Source organism: Balaenoptera acutorostrata, chromosome 17 (genome assembly GCF_949987535.1).
Source record: "Balaenoptera acutorostrata chromosome 17, mBalAcu1.1, whole genome shotgun sequence".
Lineage (NCBI taxonomy): Eukaryota > Metazoa > Chordata > Mammalia > Artiodactyla > Balaenopteridae > Balaenoptera > Balaenoptera acutorostrata.
Window position 1 is genome coordinate 288,808 of NC_080080.1, and position 20,447 is coordinate 309,254.

General features: G+C 65.0%; 5 protein-coding genes across 10 annotated transcripts; 3 read left to right on the plus strand and 2 right to left on the minus strand.

Annotated features, from left to right (window-relative positions):
• The first annotated feature begins 377 nt into the window (after positions 1-377).
• C17H8orf82 (chromosome 17 C8orf82 homolog) lies at positions 378-2,207 on the plus strand. The gene is made up of 3 exons (XM_007185510.3): positions 378-643; positions 1,291-1,339; positions 1,622-2,207. The coding sequence occupies exons 1-3, from the start codon at positions 482-484 to the stop codon at positions 2,065-2,067; spliced, it is 657 nt and encodes a 218-aa protein (XP_007185572.2). The 5' UTR covers positions 378-481; the 3' UTR covers positions 2,068-2,207.
• A 2,083-nt stretch (positions 2,208-4,290) lies between these two features.
• On the plus strand, positions 4,291-6,980 carry LRRC24 (leucine rich repeat containing 24). Its single transcript, XM_057531973.1, has 4 exons — positions 4,291-4,506; positions 4,662-4,940; positions 5,109-5,277; positions 5,955-6,980. Exons 1-4 carry the CDS (start codon positions 4,339-4,341, stop codon positions 6,875-6,877), a joined length of 1,539 nt encoding a protein of 512 aa, XP_057387956.1. The 5' UTR covers positions 4,291-4,338; the 3' UTR covers positions 6,878-6,980.
• Positions 6,981-7,333: 353 nt separating this feature from the next.
• Positions 7,334-11,583, minus strand: LRRC14 (leucine rich repeat containing 14). 6 transcript variants are annotated; one of them, XM_057531970.1, is made up of 5 exons: positions 11,323-11,583; positions 10,603-10,676; positions 9,331-9,684; positions 8,566-9,150; positions 7,334-8,471 (listed from the first exon to the last, which is right to left on the minus strand). In XM_057531970.1, the coding sequence occupies exons 1-5, from the start codon at positions 11,581-11,583 to the stop codon at positions 7,904-7,906; spliced, it is 1,842 nt and encodes a 613-aa protein (XP_057387953.1). In that variant the 3' UTR covers positions 7,334-7,903. The 6 variants fall into 6 exon arrangements, with proteins under 6 accessions (XP_057387953.1, XP_057387955.1, XP_007185539.1 ...); XM_057531972.1 differs by lacking the exon at positions 11,323-11,583 and adding an exon at positions 11,249-11,266; XM_007185477.2 differs by lacking the exon at positions 11,323-11,583 and adding an exon at positions 10,891-11,231.
• On the plus strand, positions 11,566-18,436 carry RECQL4 (RecQ like helicase 4). The gene is given in 22 exon segments (XM_057531975.1): positions 11,566-11,665; positions 11,730-11,763; positions 11,890-11,993; positions 12,214-12,354; positions 12,980-13,597; positions 13,600-13,773; positions 13,851-13,977; positions 14,319-14,444; positions 14,530-14,622; positions 14,702-14,838; positions 15,271-15,354; positions 15,438-15,611; positions 15,700-15,879; positions 15,952-16,093; positions 16,174-16,436; positions 16,513-16,798; positions 16,881-17,010; positions 17,092-17,261; positions 17,335-17,515; positions 17,596-17,749; positions 17,886-17,994; positions 18,086-18,436. Coding segments are annotated over 22 exon segments (3,636 nt in total). The 5' UTR covers positions 11,566-11,581; the 3' UTR covers positions 18,211-18,436.
• Positions 18,437-18,516: 80 nt separating this feature from the next.
• On the minus strand, positions 18,517-20,412 carry MFSD3 (major facilitator superfamily domain containing 3). The gene is made up of 5 exons (XM_007185473.2): positions 19,647-20,412; positions 19,203-19,350; positions 18,995-19,119; positions 18,819-18,928; positions 18,517-18,732 (listed from the first exon to the last, which is right to left on the minus strand). Exons 1-5 carry the CDS (start codon positions 20,410-20,412, stop codon positions 18,559-18,561), a joined length of 1,323 nt encoding a protein of 440 aa, XP_007185535.2. The 3' UTR covers positions 18,517-18,558.
• Between the last annotated feature and the right edge of the window lie 35 nt (positions 20,413-20,447).

A 20,447-nucleotide genomic window follows, 5' to 3' on the forward strand; every position in this document is an offset into this window, starting at 1 on the left:
TTCACCACCTCGCTGTTCAGCACCCAGCTGGACAGGCAGATTGCCCCACCGTGGGTGGGGTTGGGGGAGGAAACAGGGCAGGTGCCTCGCCCAAGTGAGAGCAACCATCCTCCGAGGGCGGAGGGACAGGGCCCACACGCTCGGCGCCGCCCCGTCCCCAGCCCGTATCCCTGTTCCCGAAATCGCCCACACCCGCGTCTCACACCCGAACCCCACCGTCGGGAGGCCCCGCCCGCCACCCCTTTCCCAGCCGAACGGCAGGGCGGCGCGCCCCTAAAGCCCAGAGAAGGAAGAGTGTCGGGACCGCCCGGGGTCCGGGGAACAAGCAAAGCCCGGGGGCTGGGGAGGAGGCCGGGAGGAGGGGACGAGCTCCGCGGCCGCCGCCGGAACCCAAAGCGCGAGGTCGCAGCCACCAAGGGACTTACGTTCGCGCAGCACCGCCCCCGCGTGACCCTCTGGCCGCTTCCGGCACGGAAGGACAATGTGGGCGACGCGCGGAGTGCTGCGGCCCTGGGCCCTCGGCTTGGCGTGGTCCCCGGGGACCCGGGCCTACGGTGGGGGCGGGGGCGTCTCCTACACGCAGGGCCAGAGCCCAGAGCCGCGGACGCGCGAGTACTTTTACTACGTGGATCATCAGGGCCAGGTGGGCGGGGCCGGGGCCTGAGGGAGGCTCCCGTGAGAGGCGAGGCCTGGTGCCGGGTTTCTGCGGGTCGGGGCCTGAGGGAGGACCCTGTGAGGGGCGGGGCCTGAGTAGGCGGGGTCTTTAAAGTAAGGGTACCCGACCTCCGCAGTGGCGCTGGAGAGACTGGGGCGCCCGGCCCCGGCCCCAGAGGGTTAGGTACGAGCGGCCAACCTCCCACACGTGGTTACGCCCTGCGCGCTTTGCTTCCCCAGATCCTGCGGCCCCCAGCTGGGGGCACCCCGCCTGCTTTGGAAGCCCTGGCGGGGGCATCCGCCATATACAGGAGGAAGCAAGTCAGATAGCCTCCGCGGAGGAGGGGCACATCTCATTAGAAACTTGAAAGGAGGCGGGAAGAGGCGCGGGAAAGGCATGCCAACCCAAAGAACCTGTGCATGAGGAAGCAAGACCGGGGGTGCGGGGTAGATGTGGGGAAGTCTGCAGGGCCCCCAGGCTTACCTTCCACGCGCCTCCCTGCACACAGTGTGCACAGACGAGCAAAGAAAGCGGACACCGGCCCAGGCTCAGGCCCGCCCAGGCCTTCTCTCCCTGGGGCCGGCTATGTCGGGCTTCCCCCTGGGACTCAAGGGCCACGGTCTGCCTCTTTGCAGCTTTTCCTGGATGACTCCAAATTGAAGAACTTCATCACCTGCTTCAAAGGTACTGATGCGCCCTCCTCCCCCACCTTCCCTCTTCCTTCGGGGAGGGCCCTGAAGGGCTCCGCTGCCCAACCTGCCAGCGGGGTTGCCCACAGCAGGGCACTGGCCGTCCTGCGCTCAAAAGCCCCCTAACTAGAGTGAGGCCTGGGAGGCTGTCCGACCGCCGGCGTCTGCCCTTGGTGTGACCCAGGGCGAAACGCCTGCCTGGGGCAGTAGGGCCTAGGGGGCCTCGGGGCCCGGCATGCTGAGCAGTCGCGGCCTCCCCCCCCCCCCCCCCCCACAGACCCGCAGTTCCTGGTCACCTTCTTCTGCCGCCTGAGACCCAACCGCAGCGGGCGCTACGAGGCCTCCTTCCCCTTCCTCTCGCCCTGCGGCAGAGAGCGCAACTTCCTACGCTGCGAGGACCGTCCCGTGGTCTTCACGCACCTGCTGGCCGCTGGCCCGGGGCCCCCGCGCCTCTCCTACTGCGGCGGCGGCGAGGCCCTGGCTGTGCCCTTCGAGCCGGCGCGCCTACTGCCCCTGGCCTCCAATGGACGTCTCTACCACCCGGCGCCGGAGCGCGCGGGCGGCGTGGGCCTGCTGCGATCGGCTCTGGCCTTCGAGCTCAGCGCCTGCTTCGAGTATGCGCCCGGCGCGCCGGAGCTGCCCTCGCACGTGCACTGGCAGGGCAGCCGTTTCGCCCTCACCATGGACCTGGCCCCGCTGCTGCTCGCCGCCCCGCCGCCCTGAGCGGCGGACTCGCAGCCGCTGGCGCCCCCAGCCCCGCTGCGCCCCCCCGGGCTGCGTCGCTGCGCACGCGCCACCCGGAGAGCGCGCTGTCCGAGTGCGCGTGCGCGGCGGAGGTGCGCCGCGGCCCCGCCCCGCCCGGCGCTGTCCGAGGTTCTGCCGCGGTCCGAGAACCGACGCGGGAGGGGCGGGGTCACGGGTGCTCTACCCCGTCCACACACCCCCGGTCTGGGGCGTCCTCGGAGTCCTCGGGTTCGGCCAGCGCTCGCGACGGCAGACCCGGGCGGCCGGGAGGGAGGTGCGGGGGCTCCAGTGCGCGAGCGCGAGCGGCGCCCGCCCCTCCCCCGCCCGGCGCTGCTCGGTGGGCCGGGGTTCGGCGGGGGAGCCGCGCCGCAGGAGCGTCAGGTGAGGGGGCGCCCGACCCAAGGTCAGCGGGCGTGGGGGCGGGATCAGGGGCCATCCCGGCTCTGTCCCCGGCGATCACCGAGAAGGGCGTGCGACCTGGCGGGGACCACGCCCTGCCCTGAACCGGCCTGGGACAGACCGCGCCGGAGGGGATGCAGGGGGCGCCTTGGGAGATCAAGGCACCCGACTTGGGCCTCGCACTGTGCTGGAGAGCGTCGCAGGGCTTCCTCCATTACCCCTCCAGCCTCCCCTCCCCGCACAGATGGGCGCCCTGGAGACAGTGACAGCCTTTGCCAAATCCAGTATGTGACGCCCCGCCCCCTGCCCAGCCAGATTAGGGGGTTCTCCGCTGAGTAAAAGGATTTCTGGCCTGGCTTTCCCTGCTCTTCCTGCTTGAGTCCTCAACGCTGCCCAGGCCAGCCCTTCCACACGAATCAGCATCTAGTGGGTGTCCGTGTGGGCAGCAGTCCCCTGAGTCTTGAGGAGGAGACCAAGAACCTTCTCTGTTTGAGAGGCCTTGCCACTGGAAGCTAGGTGGACGCCCTGGGCCAAATCTTTTGCTCAGGGAAATGGATCCTGGGGGCTCAGAGTATGCCCCCTAGTTCTCGGGGTTCTTCACACACCTTCTGAGACATCTGGGAACTGCCTCTGCCTGGGCCAAAGCGATTCCATTAAAACTTTTGCTGTGCCTACTTCTCTTCAGTGATCTTAAATAATCATGTGAGTTACAATTTAGAGCAAGATTTAAACAAACACCAAGGCCACTTGGTGTCTTTCCACATGACTCACTCTCCTAATAGGGAGACCAGGTGAACAGGCAGGTGTTCAGAGCAGGGACCATTTGAGGTGGGGCTGAAGGCTAGCTGATAGCACACCCTCAGCCCTGCCATCCCTGGCTTCAGACTGGCTGGCTTCTCAGCCCAGGTCCCCACCTTTACAACTGGACTCACTGTGCCTTGAACTAGATCCAGGCCTTCTCCTCTCTCTAGGGTCACAGCTGCATGTGTCTAAACCCCAAAACGCTACACACTCCTTCAGAGTCCAGGAGATCAGTGTTCCCAGAGCCTACTTGGGAAACTACACTAAAACCCAGTTAGTGGCCCAAGGCCCCTCTTTCACACCCCAGCCATTCCAGGGCCCCACCCACCCCCAAAGACGGATGCACCTTTCTCGGAGCCAGCATGGAGAACACAGGCCCACAGCTTCTGAACTGGCTTTCCTATTTGTCTCATCCCCCAATTGTCTAACAATTTCCGAGGAAAAGCTCTAATTCTAGCTAAGCTGTTCTACCAACTCCCACCCCCAGGAGAGCAGGGCCAGAGGCTGGACAAAACTGTGCCTGTGGCTGGTGGCTGCCCTGAGACCAGTTGTGCCCCTGTCCTGCATCACTTCACAACCGGTGAATCCCAGGGTTGGGGTCATAGCATGAGTTCTAGAGATAAAAATGACTAGAGTAAACCCTGGGTCAAGGTTAGGTGAGGGCAGGGACGGACACTAGCAGCGTGGAGCCTTGGGCAGAGATGGGATGGGGAGAGAAGTGGGTTGGGGTGGTGTAGGCGCTCCTTCTGTGGCCTGTGTGGCAAGACTGAGGACATGAGAAATTCTAAACCGAAACCTGATGCCCCAGATCTTTATGCCTTTTTATAAAGGAAGGCAATGAACATTTTATTTTATCAGTTTCTTGAACTAATTTCAAACTTCAAAAATCAGACACGGTGTGTGCCTCCATCCGTGCTTTTCACTGGCTCTCAAATGTCAGGGACAGGCCTGACAACCTGTGTTTCAGGAGGCGCATCCCATCGGGGCCAGACTGTAGGGAGGCTGCTGAGAAGGCTGCAACTTCGTGGCCTGCGGCCGGTCCCGCAAGAGATGGCCCCAGGGGCGCCCGCACTGCTGCTGCTGTCGCTGCTGTCACTGCCAGGTCTCCCGCCTCGCGCTACCGGCTGCCCTGCGGCCTGCCGCTGCTACAGCGCCACGGTGGAGTGCGGCGCCCTGCGGCTGCGCCTGGTCCCACCCGGAATCCCGCCCGGGACGCAGGTGGGCACCGAGTGGGGCTGCCGGGCTGCGGGCCAGGGGTGCCCACGACACGGAGGGATGGTGTGTGAGCCTCCCGGTGGGTGATTGGGGCGCCCTAGGGAAAAGAGAGACCCCCTCAGCGGGGTAAACGCCCTCCCTCCCTCCTTCCGGCACAGACGCTGTTCCTGCAGGACAACAGCATCGCGCGCCTGGAGCCGGGCACCCTGGCGCCCCTCGCCTCCCTGCGTCGTCTCTACCTGCACAACAACAGCCTGCGCGCCCTGGAGCCAGGCGCCTTCCGTGCGCAGTCGCGCCTGCTGGAGCTGGCTCTCACCGGCAACCGGGTGCGCGGCTTGCGCGTTGGCGCTTTCGCCGGCCTGGCCCAGCTGCGCGTGCTCTACCTAGCTGGCAACCAGCTGGTACAGCTGCTGGATTTCACCTTCCTACACTTGCAGGTGAGGGGGGAGGAGTGGGCAACAAGGGCAAGAGGTCCTCCTGCACTGCCACCTGCCTTCCCGGGCTGGAGTAGTGAAGGGAAGAAAAGGCAGCCCAGTCTAGCCTGGTAAGAAGGGGACATGTCCCCCAGGGCTCCTTTCCCTGATGACCTACTGTCCCTGCTTCAGCGACTGCAGGAGCTGCACCTGCAGGAAAACAGCATCGAGCTGCTGGAGGACCAGGCCCTGGCCGGGCTCTCCTCGCTGGCACTGCTGGACCTCAGCAGGAACCAGCTGGGCACCATCAGCCAGGAGGCCCTACAGCCCCTGGCCAGCCTGCAGGTCCTGCGCCTCACAGGTACCTCTTTCTGGGGGCAAGGGACTCTCATGCAAAGGTAGCTTCCTTGACCACAGTGGTGGTGGTAGGTAGCTGGCCCAGCTGTGGAGGGGGCTCCAGTGGCAGTGCTCTGGGGGGCCCCACCACCACCCATAGCCATGACAGAAGGCTGCTAGGAGTAGGGGTGCTGGCAGGGTTACAGTTGTCTAAGGGAGACAGAAAAGGTATGAGTCCCTAAACAAACTGGACAGAGCTGAGCGGCTCACACACTTTGGGGCCAGGAGAGGGCAGGCAGGAAAAAACTGGAAAGATGAGACCAGGACTGGGGACATTTCCTGGAGACAGCACCCGAAGACAAGGCTGGCAGGATGTGCAAGGTTTTAGTGCTGGTGGGATGTCTATGTGCACACAGAGATTCCCCCCAGATAGCAAGACTTGTCACAGGGAGAGACGTCAGAGAAGCGGGGGCTGTCTCAGAGATGGGTGAAGTAAACTGGACGTGCATCACAGAGAGGAGGTGGGGGGGGGTTTGGCTGCCCACACTTAAGGAGCCTGGGGTCAGAGAAGGGGTGGCAGGGGTCCCCAACTGTGGGAGGTGAGAAAGGGGCTCCTGCTCTGGCCAACAACCCCAACCACACACGCTGTGCTCTGGAGCCACCCCTGAGCTAGCTACCTGTCCGCTGCTGCTCTGCCCACAGAGAACCCATGGCGCTGTGACTGTGCCTTGCACTGGCTGGGAACCTGGATCAAGGAAGGGGGCCAGCGCCTGCTCAGCTCCAGGGACAAGAAAATCACGTGTGCAGAGCCCCCCCGCCTGGCACTTCAGAGTCTCCTGGAAGTATCTGGCAGTAGCCTCATCTGCATCCCACCCTCTGTGCACGTGGAGCCGCTGGAGGTGACAGCCAACCTCGGTGAGGACCTGCGGGTTGCCTGCCAGGCTTCCGGCTACCCGCAGCCCCTGGTGACCTGGAGAAAGGTGGCGCAGCCTCGTGAGGGGCCGCCGCAGGCCCAGGCCCAACCTGAAGGCGGGGTGCCGGGCCCAGGTGGGCCCGGGGCATCCGACACGGGCAGCGGCATGCTCTTCCTCACCAACATCACCCTGGCCCACGCCGGCAAGTACGAGTGCGAGGCCTCCAACGCCGGCGGCGCCGCCCGCCTGCCCTTCCAGCTTCTGGTCAACCTGTCCCAGCAGCTGCTGCTGGCGCCGGCGCCGCCGCGGGCCGGCGGCCCAGTCAGCCACGAGCCCCTGCCCGAGGTGGGCGGCATGGCCTTTCGCGCCCTGGGCCTGGCCACGCAGACGGCCATCGCGACGGCCATCGCGCTCCTGGCGCTCACGGCGCTGCTGCTGGCGACCATGATCTGCCGCAGGCGGCGCAGGCGCAAAAAGGCACCAGGGCCTCCCGGGGAGGGCGCGCTCTTCGTCAACGACTATTCGGACGGGCCCTGCACCTTCGCGCAGCTCGAGGAGCTCCGCGACGAGCGGGGCCACGAGATGTTCGTCATCGACCGCTCCAAGCCGCTCTTCGCCGAGGGCCCGGCGGAAGCGGCCGAGGGCGCAGCGCCCGGAATCGCGCAGGGCCTCCCGCTGCAGCCGCCTGCCGCCTACGAGATCCGTTGCTGAGGGGGGGCGGGGCGGACGCGCGCTGATGACGCGGGCCATGCGGATTGGCCGACCCGGCTCGCCCCGCGCATGCTCCAGCGTGATCAGTAAAGCGTGGAAGCTGCGCAGTGTTGCGAGCCGTGTATGGGGTGCCTGGGCGTTGGGCGGGGCGGAAGCACCTGCGGACCCCTGCAGATGGAAGTTCTGGGGCGCGAACGGAGGGTAGCCAGGGTAGGCTTCCAACGCCCCACTGAAACCCTCCAGAAAAGACCCCTGCCCAAATCACCAAACCTCCAGCTCTGCAGGTCCGCTTCGGGCCCCGCCGCCCCAGGAAAAGCCTGAACCTCTGCGAGGAGGGGCGACGGACTGCAGAGATGTCCAGAGAAAAGATGGGGCGGCAGGCCATTAAGACATATCACCCAGTGGCCAGGCTGGGGGTGACAGCAGAGCAGGAGACAACTCACTCTGACCAGTTACGACAGAAAAAATAGCCACAGATTTAAGTTCTAAGCATACTGCACGTTTGTACCTTAAAGACACCCTCTGGCCCCCAAACCCGGCCGACAGGCAGTTTCCTGTGTGCCAGGGAAAGGAGAACGTTAAGAGGCCCCCGAGTGCCTGGGAGCCCAACCCTCCTTGAAGCAGGCCCCTGTCCAAACTTCCACCCCAGAGCAGTCTGCTCTTGGGGAGGGCCCAAAGGAAAACATCCTCTCTCAGCTCACAGATCCCACGAACATTCCAAGGAGAGAACCAGGACACCGGAGGGCAGCTGAGTGCAGCCTAACCAGGCAGGGCCATGTAGGCCTGGAATCCAGCCCTCAGGCCCACAGATGGTCAGCGAGTCAGGGGAGCAGGTGCAGGACAAACCGCACAGGGTGCTGCAAAAAGCATGGGCATGCTCAAGGTGTGCCCAGGAGCAAAGAAATCAGAGACTAGTGCCTTCGTGTCAGGCCTCCAGCAAGGTCCCAAAGGCTCTGACTATCCAAGGGGCAAGAGGCCTCCAGTAGCCCTGGACCCCAGGACAGCCTCTCACCCACAGCCTGGAGGTCACAGGCTAAAGTAGTCTGCAGCCAGGCGCCCATAGATGTCTGTGGTCCAGAGCACGTGGGCACGGCCTGAGGCCAGTAGCAACTGGTGCAACTCGGCCTCCACGCGGGCAAACTTCTCCTCATTGATGGAGGCTTCCAGCAGGACAGAGGCAGGCGGTGGCCAGGGCAGGCCCTCATAGCAGTCCACGGGGAAAGGGTGCACCACCGTGCGCAGCTCGGCCTGTGCCACCGAGTCCCTCAAGAGCTCCTTGAGGCCCGCCATAGACAGCGGGTTGCCGTAGAGGCCGAGGTAGCGGAGGCTGGCACAACGAGTCAGCACAGGAAGTGTGGCCAGCAGTTGGGTATCAGCAAGCTGGCACTCGGTCAGCTCGAGGTGCAGCAGCGTGGCTGCTGCTGCCTGCAGCAGACCCTGGAAGGGCTCCAGCTGGCTGCCGGACAGGTCATTGCCACTCAGGTCCAGCTTCTTGAGGTGGACAGCATGGGGGCTCCGTGCCAGGAAACGCAGGTCCTCAGGCAGCAGGGCACAGAAGGCCAGCTCCAGGCTCTCCAGGGGGCTCTGCAGGGTGCTGCGGAGGACACAAGGGGTCACAAATAGCCTGGGCCAGGGGAAGGCCTCCTGGAGGGGAAGGGAAGGGCAGGGCAATAGCAGGGCCTGCTCACCTGAGCAGCTGGTCCAGCCGCCCCGAGAGAAGAGAGGAGCCCATGCTGAGCTCCCGCAAACAGGTGAAGCGGCCCATCTGGGCCAGGAAGTAACGGAAGTTGTCCTCGCCGTCCACAGAGGGCTGCCGAGAGTCCCCGTGCACATAGTGTAACCGCAGGCTGGCCAGGTGCTGGAAGCGGGCCACGTGTGGGATGATGACGGACAGGCCTCGCAGGCCCAAGTTGTTGAAGCGCAGGTCCACGCGGCGCAGGCAGCCCGCATCCAGAAGCTGCAGCAGGGCCACGGTATTGCGCATGGGCAGGTCCTCAGCCCGCAGGTCCCGGCAGCAGAGCCGCAGTGGACTGTCCGCGCTGCTACGGAGTGCCTCCCGCAAGAATGCATAAGAGGCCCGGTTCACCCGCAGGTCCACACGCACCTCCACAGGAACGGGGGCCAGGCCGGGCTCTGCAGTCCCGCCCTGCTGCTGTGCGATGCACGTGCGGGCCACCGCTGCTGTGCAGTCCCACATGCTCATGGTGCCCGGGTCCTGCTCCACGCCGTCATCCAGAAGGCCCGTCATGTCCAGCACCCGCAGCGTGTGCTTCCTGGGAGCACGGGTGGGCTGAGGCAGGAGACAAGGGGACACAGCCCACACCCACTCCCAGCCACCTTAGGACAGGAGCAACATGCCTGTTCCTGCACTGTGCTCTTGCACCAGCCTGGACCCTCTTGGGGGACCCTCTCTGCACCCCCCAGGCCCGAGGGCCCCTCCAGTGAGCCCATACCTGCCGAGGGGCTGTGTGCCAGCCTCAGTCTCCGGGGTGTGGAGCCGGGCAGTCAGCCCCAGGATCACGGCTTGCATGCTCTCTGTGCTAGGCCGCTCCTGCAGCAGGGCCCGGCTGCAGTGGGCACACTCCTGCAGCAGCTGCTGGAAGCTAAGCAGTGGAAAGGGCCACGTGTGCACCAGCTCACGCAGCACAACGGTCTTCTTGTCCATGAAGGCCACTTTGAAGAGCAAGGGGAAGAGCTCTCGTGGCAGCAGGGGCAGGGCCTGGCAGGCAGCTGACTGGCACTGGAGCACCTGCCGTGTGCTCAGGAACACAAGGGTGTGCATGGTGCTGGGCCGGGCAGGAGGCCACCTGCAGGGAAGGGCCCTTCAGTGGGGAGGACAGGCCCCAGGCCCCCACCCCCTCCACGCACTGGTAGTGGGAAAGCTCAGCATGGTGCTCGGCACAGAGTGGAGAACCATGGCACCAAAGAGCAAGCGCTAGGTGCTTTGCCTTAGGCTAAGGGTAGTGAACAGGAGAACGAGGCCACCCCCAGTCCCCGCCCTCCAGAAGCACAGAGGCCTCCCTAGGGAGACAAAGCCATCGAGCAGCACATAAACAGCATGGCACCAGAGATGACCAGCTCGCCTGGCTGTGCTTTTGATGGCTGTTACCCTGCGGGGCCCACCATCTGTATTCCAGGCCTCCCAAATCACAAAGCCACTTATCAGAGATCTGTTCTTCTCCCCTTCCTTAAAAGTAAGCAAAAACAAAGCCCCCCTATCCCCCAAGCACTAGAGAGATGGGATACTACCAGGAGGCTGGAAGCTGCATCACAGGACCCTCTCCCAGCCTCCTCAGAAGCCTTGGGAGGCCGCCCTTGGATTCTGTGCAGCACAGCAAAGAAGAGTTGGAAGTACAGATGCAGTTTAATAAACAGCAAGGCAAGTAGAAAGGAGCAGAACCCAAACAACTCTGAGTCCAAAGGGCCTGAGTAACCCAAGCTCTCAACACGAGCCCCAGTTCTAACTACTGTTTTCCAGGAGCATTATCAGGCACGCAGATCCCTGGAGATTTACAGAAAGAATGCCTCACCCATCGAGATCCTCGCTACCTGTGTAAACATCTCTCTCTTCCCTGGAGAACCACGTTAAAAGAGACCAAGTCTCAAACCCATGGGATTCAGAGGCCCCACACTAGGGGCCTTTGCGCAGGTGGGTAGAGGCAGCTGCCAAAGGGACGTCCAAGCTGGCAAGGAGCACAAAGGAGGTGCCTGAGAGCACAGGGTACCTGGGTGTCAGCTCTGCTGCTGACTGTGCGCCCGCCAGGCACCTCATCCTCAAAACTGCCTCTGGGTCATCTCCCTGAAAACAAGTTAGACAACTAAGACCTAGGCCTTGCCCAATAGAGGTCACAGCCTGGGTGATGAGCTCGGGAATGGTGGCAGCCTGGCCCCAGAGCCCCTGCTCTTGCGGACCTCACACACAAGTCCTTAGGGCACCGGTTCCTGAGAAGCCCGGGACGTCAACCCTCGGCCTCGCTCTGCCTGTGGACAAATCTCGCGAGGACGATTCATACCTCGCTGTGACAGGACAGACCAACCAAGCACCTGTCACGAGAGGAAACGAAAGCAGCCAGTGTGGTCACCGCGGGAGGAGCCTCTGTGTGGTGGCCGCCGCCCCCCACCGGCCCGCGGCTCCGCCGTTTCCCTGAAGACGCCCCCGCCCGGCTCCTCCAAGCCTCGAGCCGCGGGAGGCTCTAAATCCGACGCCCTCCGCCTTCCGGGCGGGGTCTGCCCCTCGAAGCCTGTGCGTCGCCTCCTGGGACCCGAGGCCGCTCAGCCCGGCACCGTGCTCCGGGTCCTCCCCTCCCCGCAGCCGCACCCCCTGGGCTCCCGCCCCCGCCTCCCGGGCGGCGCCGTCCCGAGCGCCCGCACCGGCCTCGTGCGGCCAGGCAGAAACGGGGACACACGCAGGCACGCTCTATCCCCGGCCGGCAGCCTGCGCTCACCGGGCCCGCAGATGCCGCCGCCACCGCCGCCGGCCCCGCCTCGCCGCACGTCGCGCCCCGCCCAGCGCCGCCGCGCGCCGCGATGACGTTGACGCCCCCCATTGGCTGCCACCCCATGGCCCCGCGGATTGGCTGCCCCGGCCCGGCGGCCTCCGCGTCGCCCCGCCTCCAACCCCGCCGAGCGCCCCCAGTGGCTGGCGGCCGGCGTCGCCCTCCTGGCGGGAGATTCCTTGGGCGCCGGGCGCAGAGCGAGGCGACCATGGAGCGGCTGCGTGATGTGTGGGAGCGGCTGCAGGCGTGGGAGCGCGCGTTTCGGCGGCGGAGCGGGCGGTTGCCGGGCCAGGTGCGGGCTGCCCGTGGGCGGGGAGCTGAGGGAGCGGCATCCGGCTGACGCGCTCCCTTTACAGGAGGACGTGGAAGCGGCGCCCGAGGAGACCCGCGGTGAGCGAGCGGGCGCGGGGCGGAGGGAGCGGCCGGGGACGCGGGCAGGGGGCGGGCGGCCTCCACCCCCACGCCCAGCCGAGCCCTGCCTCCTGAACACCGATCCCCCTCCGGCCCCGCCCTCAGCGCTCTATCGGGAGTACCGCACCCTGAAGGAGGCACTGGGTCAGGCCGGCGGTCTCGGGCCTCACGGCTCGGAGCAGTCGGTTCCCGCGGCGGCGGCCGAGGAGGTACCCGGGCTCGACATCCCAGCCTGTCGGTCAACTTTCTGTATGCTGGATCCAGGAGGAGTCGTGACCCAGGCTCTGTGGGGCGAAGAACTCAGGGGGCGGGCTGACAGGGTGGAGGAAGGACAGCCCCCGCCCCCAGGTCTCCGGGGCTGGAGACACCTCTGTCCCCCCGCTACGCCAGCCTTTCCGCGGCCTAGATCTCTACCGTCTCTTCCTGCAGATGCTGGAGCCCAGCTGCTGGGGGCCCCACCTGAATCGGGCTGCGACCCAGAGCCCCCATCCTCCATCCAGGCTCAGCTCTCAGGGATCTGTGCAGGACTACGGGAAGAGGCTTAAAGCCAATCTAAAGGGCAGTCTGCAGGTGAGGGTCGGACAGGCAGTGCGTCCAGCCGGTGTCTAGAGCTACTCTTGGCCCAGGAGCAGGGTCAGCAGACACCCAACTCTGTTAAATCTTTTTTTTTTTTTTAAATATTTTATTTATTTATTTATTTACTTATGGCTGTGTTGGGTATTCGTTTCTGTGCGAGGGCTTTCTCCAGTTGCGTCAAGTGGGGGCCATTGTTCATCGCGGTGCGCGGGCCTCTCACTGTCACGGCCTCTCTTGCTGCGGAGCACAGGCTCCAGACGCGCAGGCTCAGCAATTGTGGCTCACGGGCCCAGCTGCTCCGCGGCATGTGGGATCTTCCCAGACCAGGGCTCGAACCCGTGTCCCCTGCATTGGCAGGCAGATTCTCAACCACTGCGCCACCAGGGAAGCCCTGTTAAGTCTTTCACACGTATTCACGCGCACACACACAACTCCAGCATTTCCCAGGGCGCAGCTCTCCAGAAAAGCTCAGGGTCAGCTTCTACTTTCGACTTCTTTTATGTCCCAGCCTTAAGTTTCTCACGTCGCCCAGCTGTTACAGGTGGGGCCTCCAGCAGGTTTCAGAGTTTGCAGCACCCCCAAGGGCCTGAGTTCCTGCTTGCTTATCTCTCCCTCCCAGGCCGGGCCAGCCCTGGGCCAAATACCCCGGCTTACACGAAGATCCTCCTCCAAGATGCCTTCCCCAGGGCCACCAGGCACAGGAGCTGCCACCATCTCTCCAGAAGAAGTCAGTGAGGTGCCCCCCCAGCCTCCCAGGCCCCAGCTGAGGCCAGGCCGGCCCCAGCAGCTGAGGGCATCCCTGAGCCTGCGGCTGGGCTCCCTAGACCCAGGCTGGCTGCAGCGGTGTCACAACGGGACCCCAGATTTTCTGGGGGTTCCCAGGGCCTGCCAGCCTTGCCTGGGTACAGAGGAGTCCCAGCTTCTTACTCCAGGTGTTGCATCTGTCCTCGGTCCCAGCGCTGGCCCTGAGGTGCCTTTACAGGGCCCAGAGGCTCCAACCCTACCAGCAGCTGGTATCAGTGCAGGGAACTCCCAGCCTGGTACCCGTCAAGGCAAGAAGCGGAGATGGAGTGGGGAGCTGGAGGGAAGCCCTGCACAGACCCAGAAGGACAGTGGCCAAGCAGGACCGCTGCCTGCGGGAGCTGGGGCTGCAGCACCTGCAGAAGACTGTCCAGAGCAGCCTGTGCAGGCACAGCCCCCCAGCAAGCCCCCAGCCCCCAGGTATCACTGCCCTAGCCTCCCAGCAGCGCTGCCCTCAGTCGCGCCATGGTGGGGAGGGCTGTGGGTGCAGTTGACCTGTGCGTCTCTTCTAGACTTGCTGTCCGCGACAGGGGGAACTATGTGCGGCTCAACATGAAGCAGAAACACTACGCGCGGGGCCCGGCCTCAAGGGGCAGGCTCCTCCGCAAGCAGGTGGGAAGCTGGCGCCAGATGCTCCCGCTCACCTGCCTTGCTTCTTGCTCTGTGAGTCTCATTTGTGTCCCCACTAGGTATGGAAGCAGAAGTGGCAGAAAAAAAGAGAGTGTTTTGGGGGTGGTCAGCCCAGAGCCACAGCCCAGGATTCCTGCTCCCCGTGTGGGCAGCTCAGTCACTGGGCATCCCAGTGCCCTCAGCCAGGTGAGGCCTCTGCCTTGGGGGGTGGCTTGGGCCAGCGCTGCTTGTAGGGGTTGTTGTGCTCTTTGGGGAGGCGGCTCTGGCTCAAGCAAAAGGCTCTCCTAACTCCTGCCCCTGGTCCAGAACTTACCTTGGCCCCTCAGAAGGAGGGTGGCAAGGATGAGGGTGGCACACAGACCCGGGCCACGTTCAAGGAAGTATCCCAGAGAATGGGCACTGCCTGCCGCCAACTCTCTGGTGAGCAAAGAGGTGGAGGAGAGGTTGTAGCAAGTGGCTTTCTTGCCAGAGTGACCCCAGACCAGTCCGGAGCTCCTGTCCTACCCTATCTTATCTGCTCTCGGCAGGTGAAGAACACACAGAGCCTGCAGGGCCTGAGCTGCTGGTGCCCACAGGGCAGTCTGTGCCCAAGGCTCCTTGTCCGCCTCCTGTGCCACCACTCTATCCGCCAGGGCCTTTGGGGCAGGTGGTAGGTGAGTAGATGCCTACCAGCTCCAGAGCCTTGACTGGGGGGTGGGGGCGACTCGGGGCCAGGCTGACTGATACCTGTGTCCACAGACACGCCAGCTGAGGTGTTTCAGGCCCTGGAGCAGCTGGGGCACCAAGCCTTCTACCCTTTGCAGGAGCGTGTGGTCATGCGGATCCTGTCTGGTGAGTGTGGCCGGCAGGGGGCGTGGTGGGACTGAGGCTGGGCCGCAGAGCTGTGCTCTTGACCCTCTGTAACACCCAGGCATGTCCACGCTGCTGGTGCTGCCCACAGGGGCTGGTAAGTCCCTGTGCTACCAGCTCCCTGCACTGCTCTACTTCCGGCGAAGCCCCTGCCTCACACTGGTCGTCTCTCCTCTCATGTCGCTCATGGACAACCAGGTTGGTGGACAGGGTCTTTGGGTAGGTGCAGAAGGCAAGAACTGATACCCATGGCTCTGTTGACCCACTTCGGCTGCTGCTTCTTGCCCCACCCCCACCCCCGAGTGGCAAGTCGCCAGGCCATTCTCAGCTCTGTCCATAAGCTGGCAGTGGCCCAAAGGCAGCAGGGACACAGCTGGCTAGACCTGGGCCCGCCCGCAAGAGGAGCAGCTCGGGGGAGGGGCATCCCCACTGGGACCTGTCTCCAGTGCTCCTGAGTCAAAGCCCACACGTGGCTCTGAACCCTTAGTCATAGGACCCAGGGTCTGCGTTTTTCTCCCAGAGATCCTGCAGGGGACACAGCAGTAGTTGTCAGGCCAAACCATTCTAAGAGGCACGTGGGGAAGAGCCAGGGCTGGTGGCCTGTGACAGGCTGTGCTCCTGTACCTGCAGGTTTCCGGCTTGCCCCCAGGCCTGAAGGCGGTCTGCATCCACTCGGGGATGACCAAGAAGCAGCGGGACTCTGCCCTGCAGAAGGTAAGGCGTCCTCGCAGGGCAAGACTGGCAGAGGCAGCAGGCAGACCCCTTGGCGGTGCTCCTGACCTTGCCATCATCCTCAGGTTCGGTCAGCCCAGGTGCAAGTGCTGATGCTGTCGCCAGAGGCGCTGGTTGGGGCGGGGGGCGCTGCCCTCCTCACTCAGCTGCCACTGGTTGCCTTTGCCTGCATCGATGAGGCCCACTGCCTCTCCCAGTGGTCCCACAACTTCCGGCCCTGCTACCTGCGTGTCTGCCAGGTAAGTCTTGGGGCGGGGGCGGGGGGGGTGGGGTGCTACGTGAGCAGACCAAGGAAGGTTGGGCATCTCACCACTCCTCTCCACACAGGTGTTGCGGGAATGCATGGGTATTGGCTGCTTCCTGGGTCTCACAGCCACGGCCACGCGCAGCACTGCCCTTGACATGGCCCGGCACCTGGGCGTGGCTGAAGAGTCTATCCTCAGGGGGCCGGGCACCATCCCTGCCAATCTGCACCTCTCTGTGTCTTCGGACAGGGACCCAGACCAGGTAAGCACGCACACGTGGGCCAAGCAGAGGCCCTGCCTTCCGACTGCTCGTGCTGACCCTTGTCCTCTCCAGGCTCTGGTGACGCTGCTGCAGAGTGATCGTTTCCGTGCCCTGGACTCTGTCATCGTCTACTGTAACAGACGAGAGGACACGGAGCGTGTCTCTGCCCTGCTGCGCACCTGCCTGCGTGAGGCCCGGGCCCCAGGATCCCGAGGTGAGGTGGAGGCAGGCCTGCACCCCACAGATGGGCCCCGGGCACATGCCCCACCTGACCATCGTGGGTCTTCCCTGCAGGCCGAGCCCCGGAGGCTGTGGCTGAAGCCTACCATGCCGGCATGGGCGGCCGGGAGCGGCGGCGGGTGCAACGGGCCTTCATGGAGGGCCGGCTGCGGGTGGTGGTGGCCACGGTGGCCTTCGGGATGGGGCTGGACCGGCCAGACGTGCGGGCCGTGCTGCACCTGGGGTTGCCCCCAAGCTTTGAGAGCTACGTGCAGGCTGTGGGCCGGGCTGGGCGTGATGGGCAGCCTGCACACTGCCACGTCTTCCTCCGGCCCCAGGTGGGTACCCGTCCCACCACCGCTCCCCCAGCCCCGCCCCCTGCTGCGGCCTCGCGTTCATGCTGCCCTGCTGCAGGGTGAGGATCTGTGGGAGCTGCGCAGACACGTTCACGCCAACGTCATCGACTTCCTCGCCGTGAAGAGGCTGGTGCAGCGCGTGTTCCCGCCCTGTGCTTGCACCTGGCAGCCCCCAGAGCAGCAGGGAGACGAGAGCGGGGAAAGGCACTCGGGCAGGGTCCTTGTGGCTACATCTCCCCAGGATGCTGACCATCCCGGCCTTGAGCACACAACCCGGTGCCCGGGCCACAAGCGGGCGCTCCCGGTGCAGCCAACCGTGCAAGCCCTGGATATGCCCGAGGAGGGTGAGGAGCAGGGAGCGTGAGAGGTGGGGGTGGGGGGACAGCCCAGCATCCCCGCATCTTCTGAGCCCTGCTCTGCCCCCAGCCATCGAGACTCTGCTGTGCTACCTTGAGCTGCACCCACAGCGGTGGCTGAAGCTGCTGGCGCCCACCTATGCCTGCTGCCACCTGCGCTGCCCCGGGGGCCCCACCCAGCTCCAGGCCCTGGCCCGCAGGTGAGCGTACATCCCACCCCTGGCTCAGGACAGGGACAGAGAACCAGGGCTGCCAGTCACATGTCCCTTCCCCTGGTACAGGTGTCCCCCCCTGGCTGTGTGTTTGGCCCGGCAGTGCCCCAAGAAGACAGGTGGGGGAAGCAGTTCTGTGGAGCTGGACGTGGTCGAGCTGGCAGACTCTATGGGCTGGGAGCTGGCCCCCACGCGGCGGGCTCTCCACCAGCTGCGGTGGGATCCAGAGCCTGGGACAGGTGCGCCCGCCCCCAGCCCTGCTTGCCGCCTGTTTGCCGCCTTTCTGCCAGTTTCTGACACCCTATCTGGCAGGTGTGCCTCGGGGCACGGGGGTGCTGGTGGAGTTCAGGGAGCTGGCCTTCCACCTGCACAGCCCCGGAGACCTGACAGCCCAGGAGAAGGACCAGATCTGTGACTTCCTGCATGGCCGCGTGCAGGCCCGTGAGCGAGAAGCCCTGGCCCGCCTGCACCGCACCTTCCGGGCTTTTCACAGGTGCAGGAGAGGGTGGGCAGGGCCTGGGTCACCCCATCCCCCCCAAGGCGGGCCGCTCTGACAGGCTCTCGCCACCCCAGCGTGGCCTTCCCCAGCTGCGGGCCGTGTCTGGAGCAGCCCGATGAGGCACGCAGCGGCAGGCTCAAGGCCCTGCTCAGCCACTACTTCGAGGAAGAGTTAGAAGCACCGGGGGGCGTGGAGACCGAGGAGGACCCTGAGCCAGGACAGGCCAGGGTGAGTGTCGGGGCCTCCGGGGAGGCGGGGGGGAGAGGAGTTACAGAGGGGACGCACCCCCAGCTGCAGGCACACACCTGCCTCCCGCCCCTCGCCGACCACTGCGGAGCAACGTGCCATGTGTCCCCACCGGCAGCTCCAGGACTGGGAGGACCAGATCCGCCGGGACATCCGCCACCTCCTGTCCTCGTGGCCAGAGCAGCGGTTCTCGGGCAGGGCCGTGGCCCGGGTCTTCCACGGCATCGGTGCGGAGCTAGGAGGCCCAGCCCTGAGCAAGGTGGGGGCTGGGGGCAGACCTGGCCGGAGTGCTCAGAGCCGCGTCTCCTCCCACTGCAGGAAGCCCCTGCTATCCGGCCCAGGTGTACGGGCGGGACCAGCGCTTCTGGAGAAAGTACCTGCACCTCAGCTTCCATGCCCTCGTGCACCTGGCCACAGAGGAGATCCTGCTGTGGGGCTGCTGACCCCCCTGCCGCGGAAGGACCCAGTTCCCCCACGTCACAGACACGGGCCTGAGCAGGGGCTGCGTGGCCACAGCGTGGGGGGTGTCAGGTGCAGCAGGTCCTCAAGGCAAAGATGGGCACAGATATCAGTGGTCAGGACAGCGACCAACCACTCTGGACAAAGGCCACCATCAGTAGCATGGGGGCAAGGAGGCCCCAAAGCGCAGAATAAAAGACACTCGAGTCATTTTCAGGAACACTTCTTCCACCGCGGACAACCCCCCAGCCTGAGGACAGCCTTGCGTGTCACTCATCCCAGACACAGTCCAAAGGCACGCTCCACTTTATTGATAAGTCTGGCCACCCAGTTCAGGCCAGGGTGTTGGGTACAAGGCCCAGGTACAGCATGGGTGCGGCTGAGAGAGCGAGGAAGACAAAGAAGCAGAGACATGGCCCCAGGCTGTCAGCCAGGGCTCCAGCCAGCGTGCCCATCAGCAGCTTCCCCAGCAGCTCCAGAGTGGCCAGGAGACTGTAGTGTGTGGCCTGCGGGGTGGGGGCGGGGGGATCACGTCAGGACCTGCTTGGACTCCAGTCCTGCAGCCCCTGGTGTTGCAGCCACATCCCCTCACCTGCAGGGCACTTGGTGCCAGCTGGCTGCAGCGCATCATCAGGGTGAAGGTGGTGGTTGTGACCAGGCCCCCCAGGAAGTGCTGCAGACACAGGCTCAGCAGGGCTGCCCCTGGGAGGACTGAGGTCAGCAGGGCCCAGGACTCCAAGCTCCTCCCCCCTGTGGCCCACCCCTCACCTCTCAGGACTGTGCTGGGGGCCAGGCTGGCCCCAGGGCTGTCCAGGTGAAAGAGCAGGGCAGTCTGGCAGGCCAGGCCACCAAGACGGAACTGAAGCGCTGACTTCAACAGGGGCAGTGGCTGCCTGGGGTGGGGTGATGGGGCAGGTCAGAGGGTGTGGGGAAGGAAGGGGAGAGAGGTGGGTGGGGCAGGCTGAGGGGGGCTCACCGGCGCCTGGCCAGGAGGGCCCCACCCAGGGATGAGCCGGCAATGGAGCAGGCCACAGCGCCCACACCATTCCACAGCCCCAGCTCTGGGGTAGAGATGCCGCAGTCCAGCAAGAGCAGTGGGAACAGGGCGCTGGTGCCCTGCTCACCTGTGGAGAGAGTCAGTAGGGGTGGCTGGCATACCTCCGCCTGGGCCTCAGTCATGCTCCCCCAGCCCTGCCTTTTTCTGGGCCACAGATGCCAGGAGACAGCTGGGGCTGGGCTTCGACGACGCTCAGGGTCAGCGTGAAGCAGCTCAGAGAGGCTCAAGGGAGTGTGGCTGGAGCTGGACCTGCAGAGGGCCGGGCTGGGCTCCAGACTTCAGGTCAGACCCCAAAGAGGAAAGGCAGCCCTGCAGGTGAGTTCCGGGGCTCCTGTGGGCCCAGCCCTGCTGTGCCTGACTCACCCAGCTTGTAGGTGAGCACGAAGCCCACTGTCCACAGGGTCCCAGGCACGGCCAGCAAGTCCTGCCCAAGGTGCAGGGTGTGTCGGGGGTGTTCTGAGGGCAGAGGTGGGGGAAGCTGTCGCAGGGCTGGTGCCACCCAGGTCAAGGCAGCAGCCAACCAATAAGTGGCAGCCAGGAGCAGAAAGAGCAGGGGCCAGGAGAGGGTGGGCACCAAGGCCAGCAGCCCACCCCCAGCCAGCACCGCCCCCAGCTTGTACGCGACCACCTGCACAGTGTTGCCAGGTCCCAGCTCTGCGGGCTCCAGGAGCCGCACAGCCAGCATGTCCAGGGCCACATCCTGCACAGCTGCAGCCAGATTCAGCAGCAGAAGCAGCCCCGCCACCGTGACAGGCAGCCCGGCCTGACCAGCTGTGGCAGGAGGGTGGGATGCCAGTAGCCCACACACCAGGCCCAGAGCAGCTGTGCTGAGCGTCAGCCAGGCCCTTGGGGAGCCCCGAGTGTCCACCAGCGGGGCCCACACAAGCTTGAACAGCCACGGTGCGTACAGCGCCTTGGCCAGTCCCACGCGTGTCAGGGAGAGGCCGCGGGCCCGCAGCAGCACGGGCAGCAGCCCAGACTGCAGCCCATAGGGCAGGCCCTGCACCAGGTAAAGGCCGGCCAGCGGCAGTAGCTTCCCACGCATGGCGAGGAGGCGGGGCGCTGGGGCGGGGGCTGGGGCCCAAGCTCTAGTGGCTGGGTCTAGGTTCAAGGCCGGCCGGGGCGGCATGAGAGGTTCCAGTCAGAGTGGGGGCAGGGTGCTTC

Coding starts and splice junctions, on each gene's coding strand:
- MFSD3 (XM_007185473.2), bottom strand. CDS start 20,412: ATGCCGCCCCGGCCGGCCTTGAACCTAGACCCAGCCACTAGAGCTTGG. Junction 19,351..19,646: donor CGTGCTCACCTACAAGCTGG/GTGAGTCAGGCA, acceptor CTCTCTCCACAG/GTGAGCAGGGCACCAGCGCC. Junction 19,120..19,202: donor GCCCTCCTGGCCAGGCGCCG/GTGAGCCCCCCT, acceptor ACCCCACCCCAG/GCAGCCACTGCCCCTGTTGA.
- LRRC14 (XM_057531970.1), bottom strand. CDS start 11,583: ATGGTCGCCTCGCTCTGCGCCCGGCGCCCAAGGAATCTCCCGCCAGGA. Junction 9,685..10,602: donor GCAGCAGAGCTGACACCCAG/GTACCCTGTGCT, acceptor CCTTCCCTGCAG/GTGGCCTCCTGCCCGGCCCA. Junction 8,472..8,565: donor CGGCTGGACCAGCTGCTCAG/GTGAGCAGGCCC, acceptor TGTCCTCCGCAG/CACCCTGCAGAGCCCCCTGG.
- C17H8orf82 (XM_007185510.3), top strand. CDS start 482: ATGTGGGCGACGCGCGGAGTGCTGCGGCCCTGGGCCCTCGGCTTGGCG. Junction 644..1,290: donor ACGTGGATCATCAGGGCCAG/GTGGGCGGGGCC, acceptor GCCTCTTTGCAG/CTTTTCCTGGATGACTCCAA. Junction 1,340..1,621: donor CTTCATCACCTGCTTCAAAG/GTACTGATGCGC, acceptor CCCCCCCCACAG/ACCCGCAGTTCCTGGTCACC.
- LRRC24 (XM_057531973.1), top strand. CDS start 4,339: ATGGCCCCAGGGGCGCCCGCACTGCTGCTGCTGTCGCTGCTGTCACTG. Junction 4,507..4,661: donor GAATCCCGCCCGGGACGCAG/GTGGGCACCGAG, acceptor CTTCCGGCACAG/ACGCTGTTCCTGCAGGACAA. Junction 4,941..5,108: donor TCACCTTCCTACACTTGCAG/GTGAGGGGGGAG, acceptor TCCCTGCTTCAG/CGACTGCAGGAGCTGCACCT.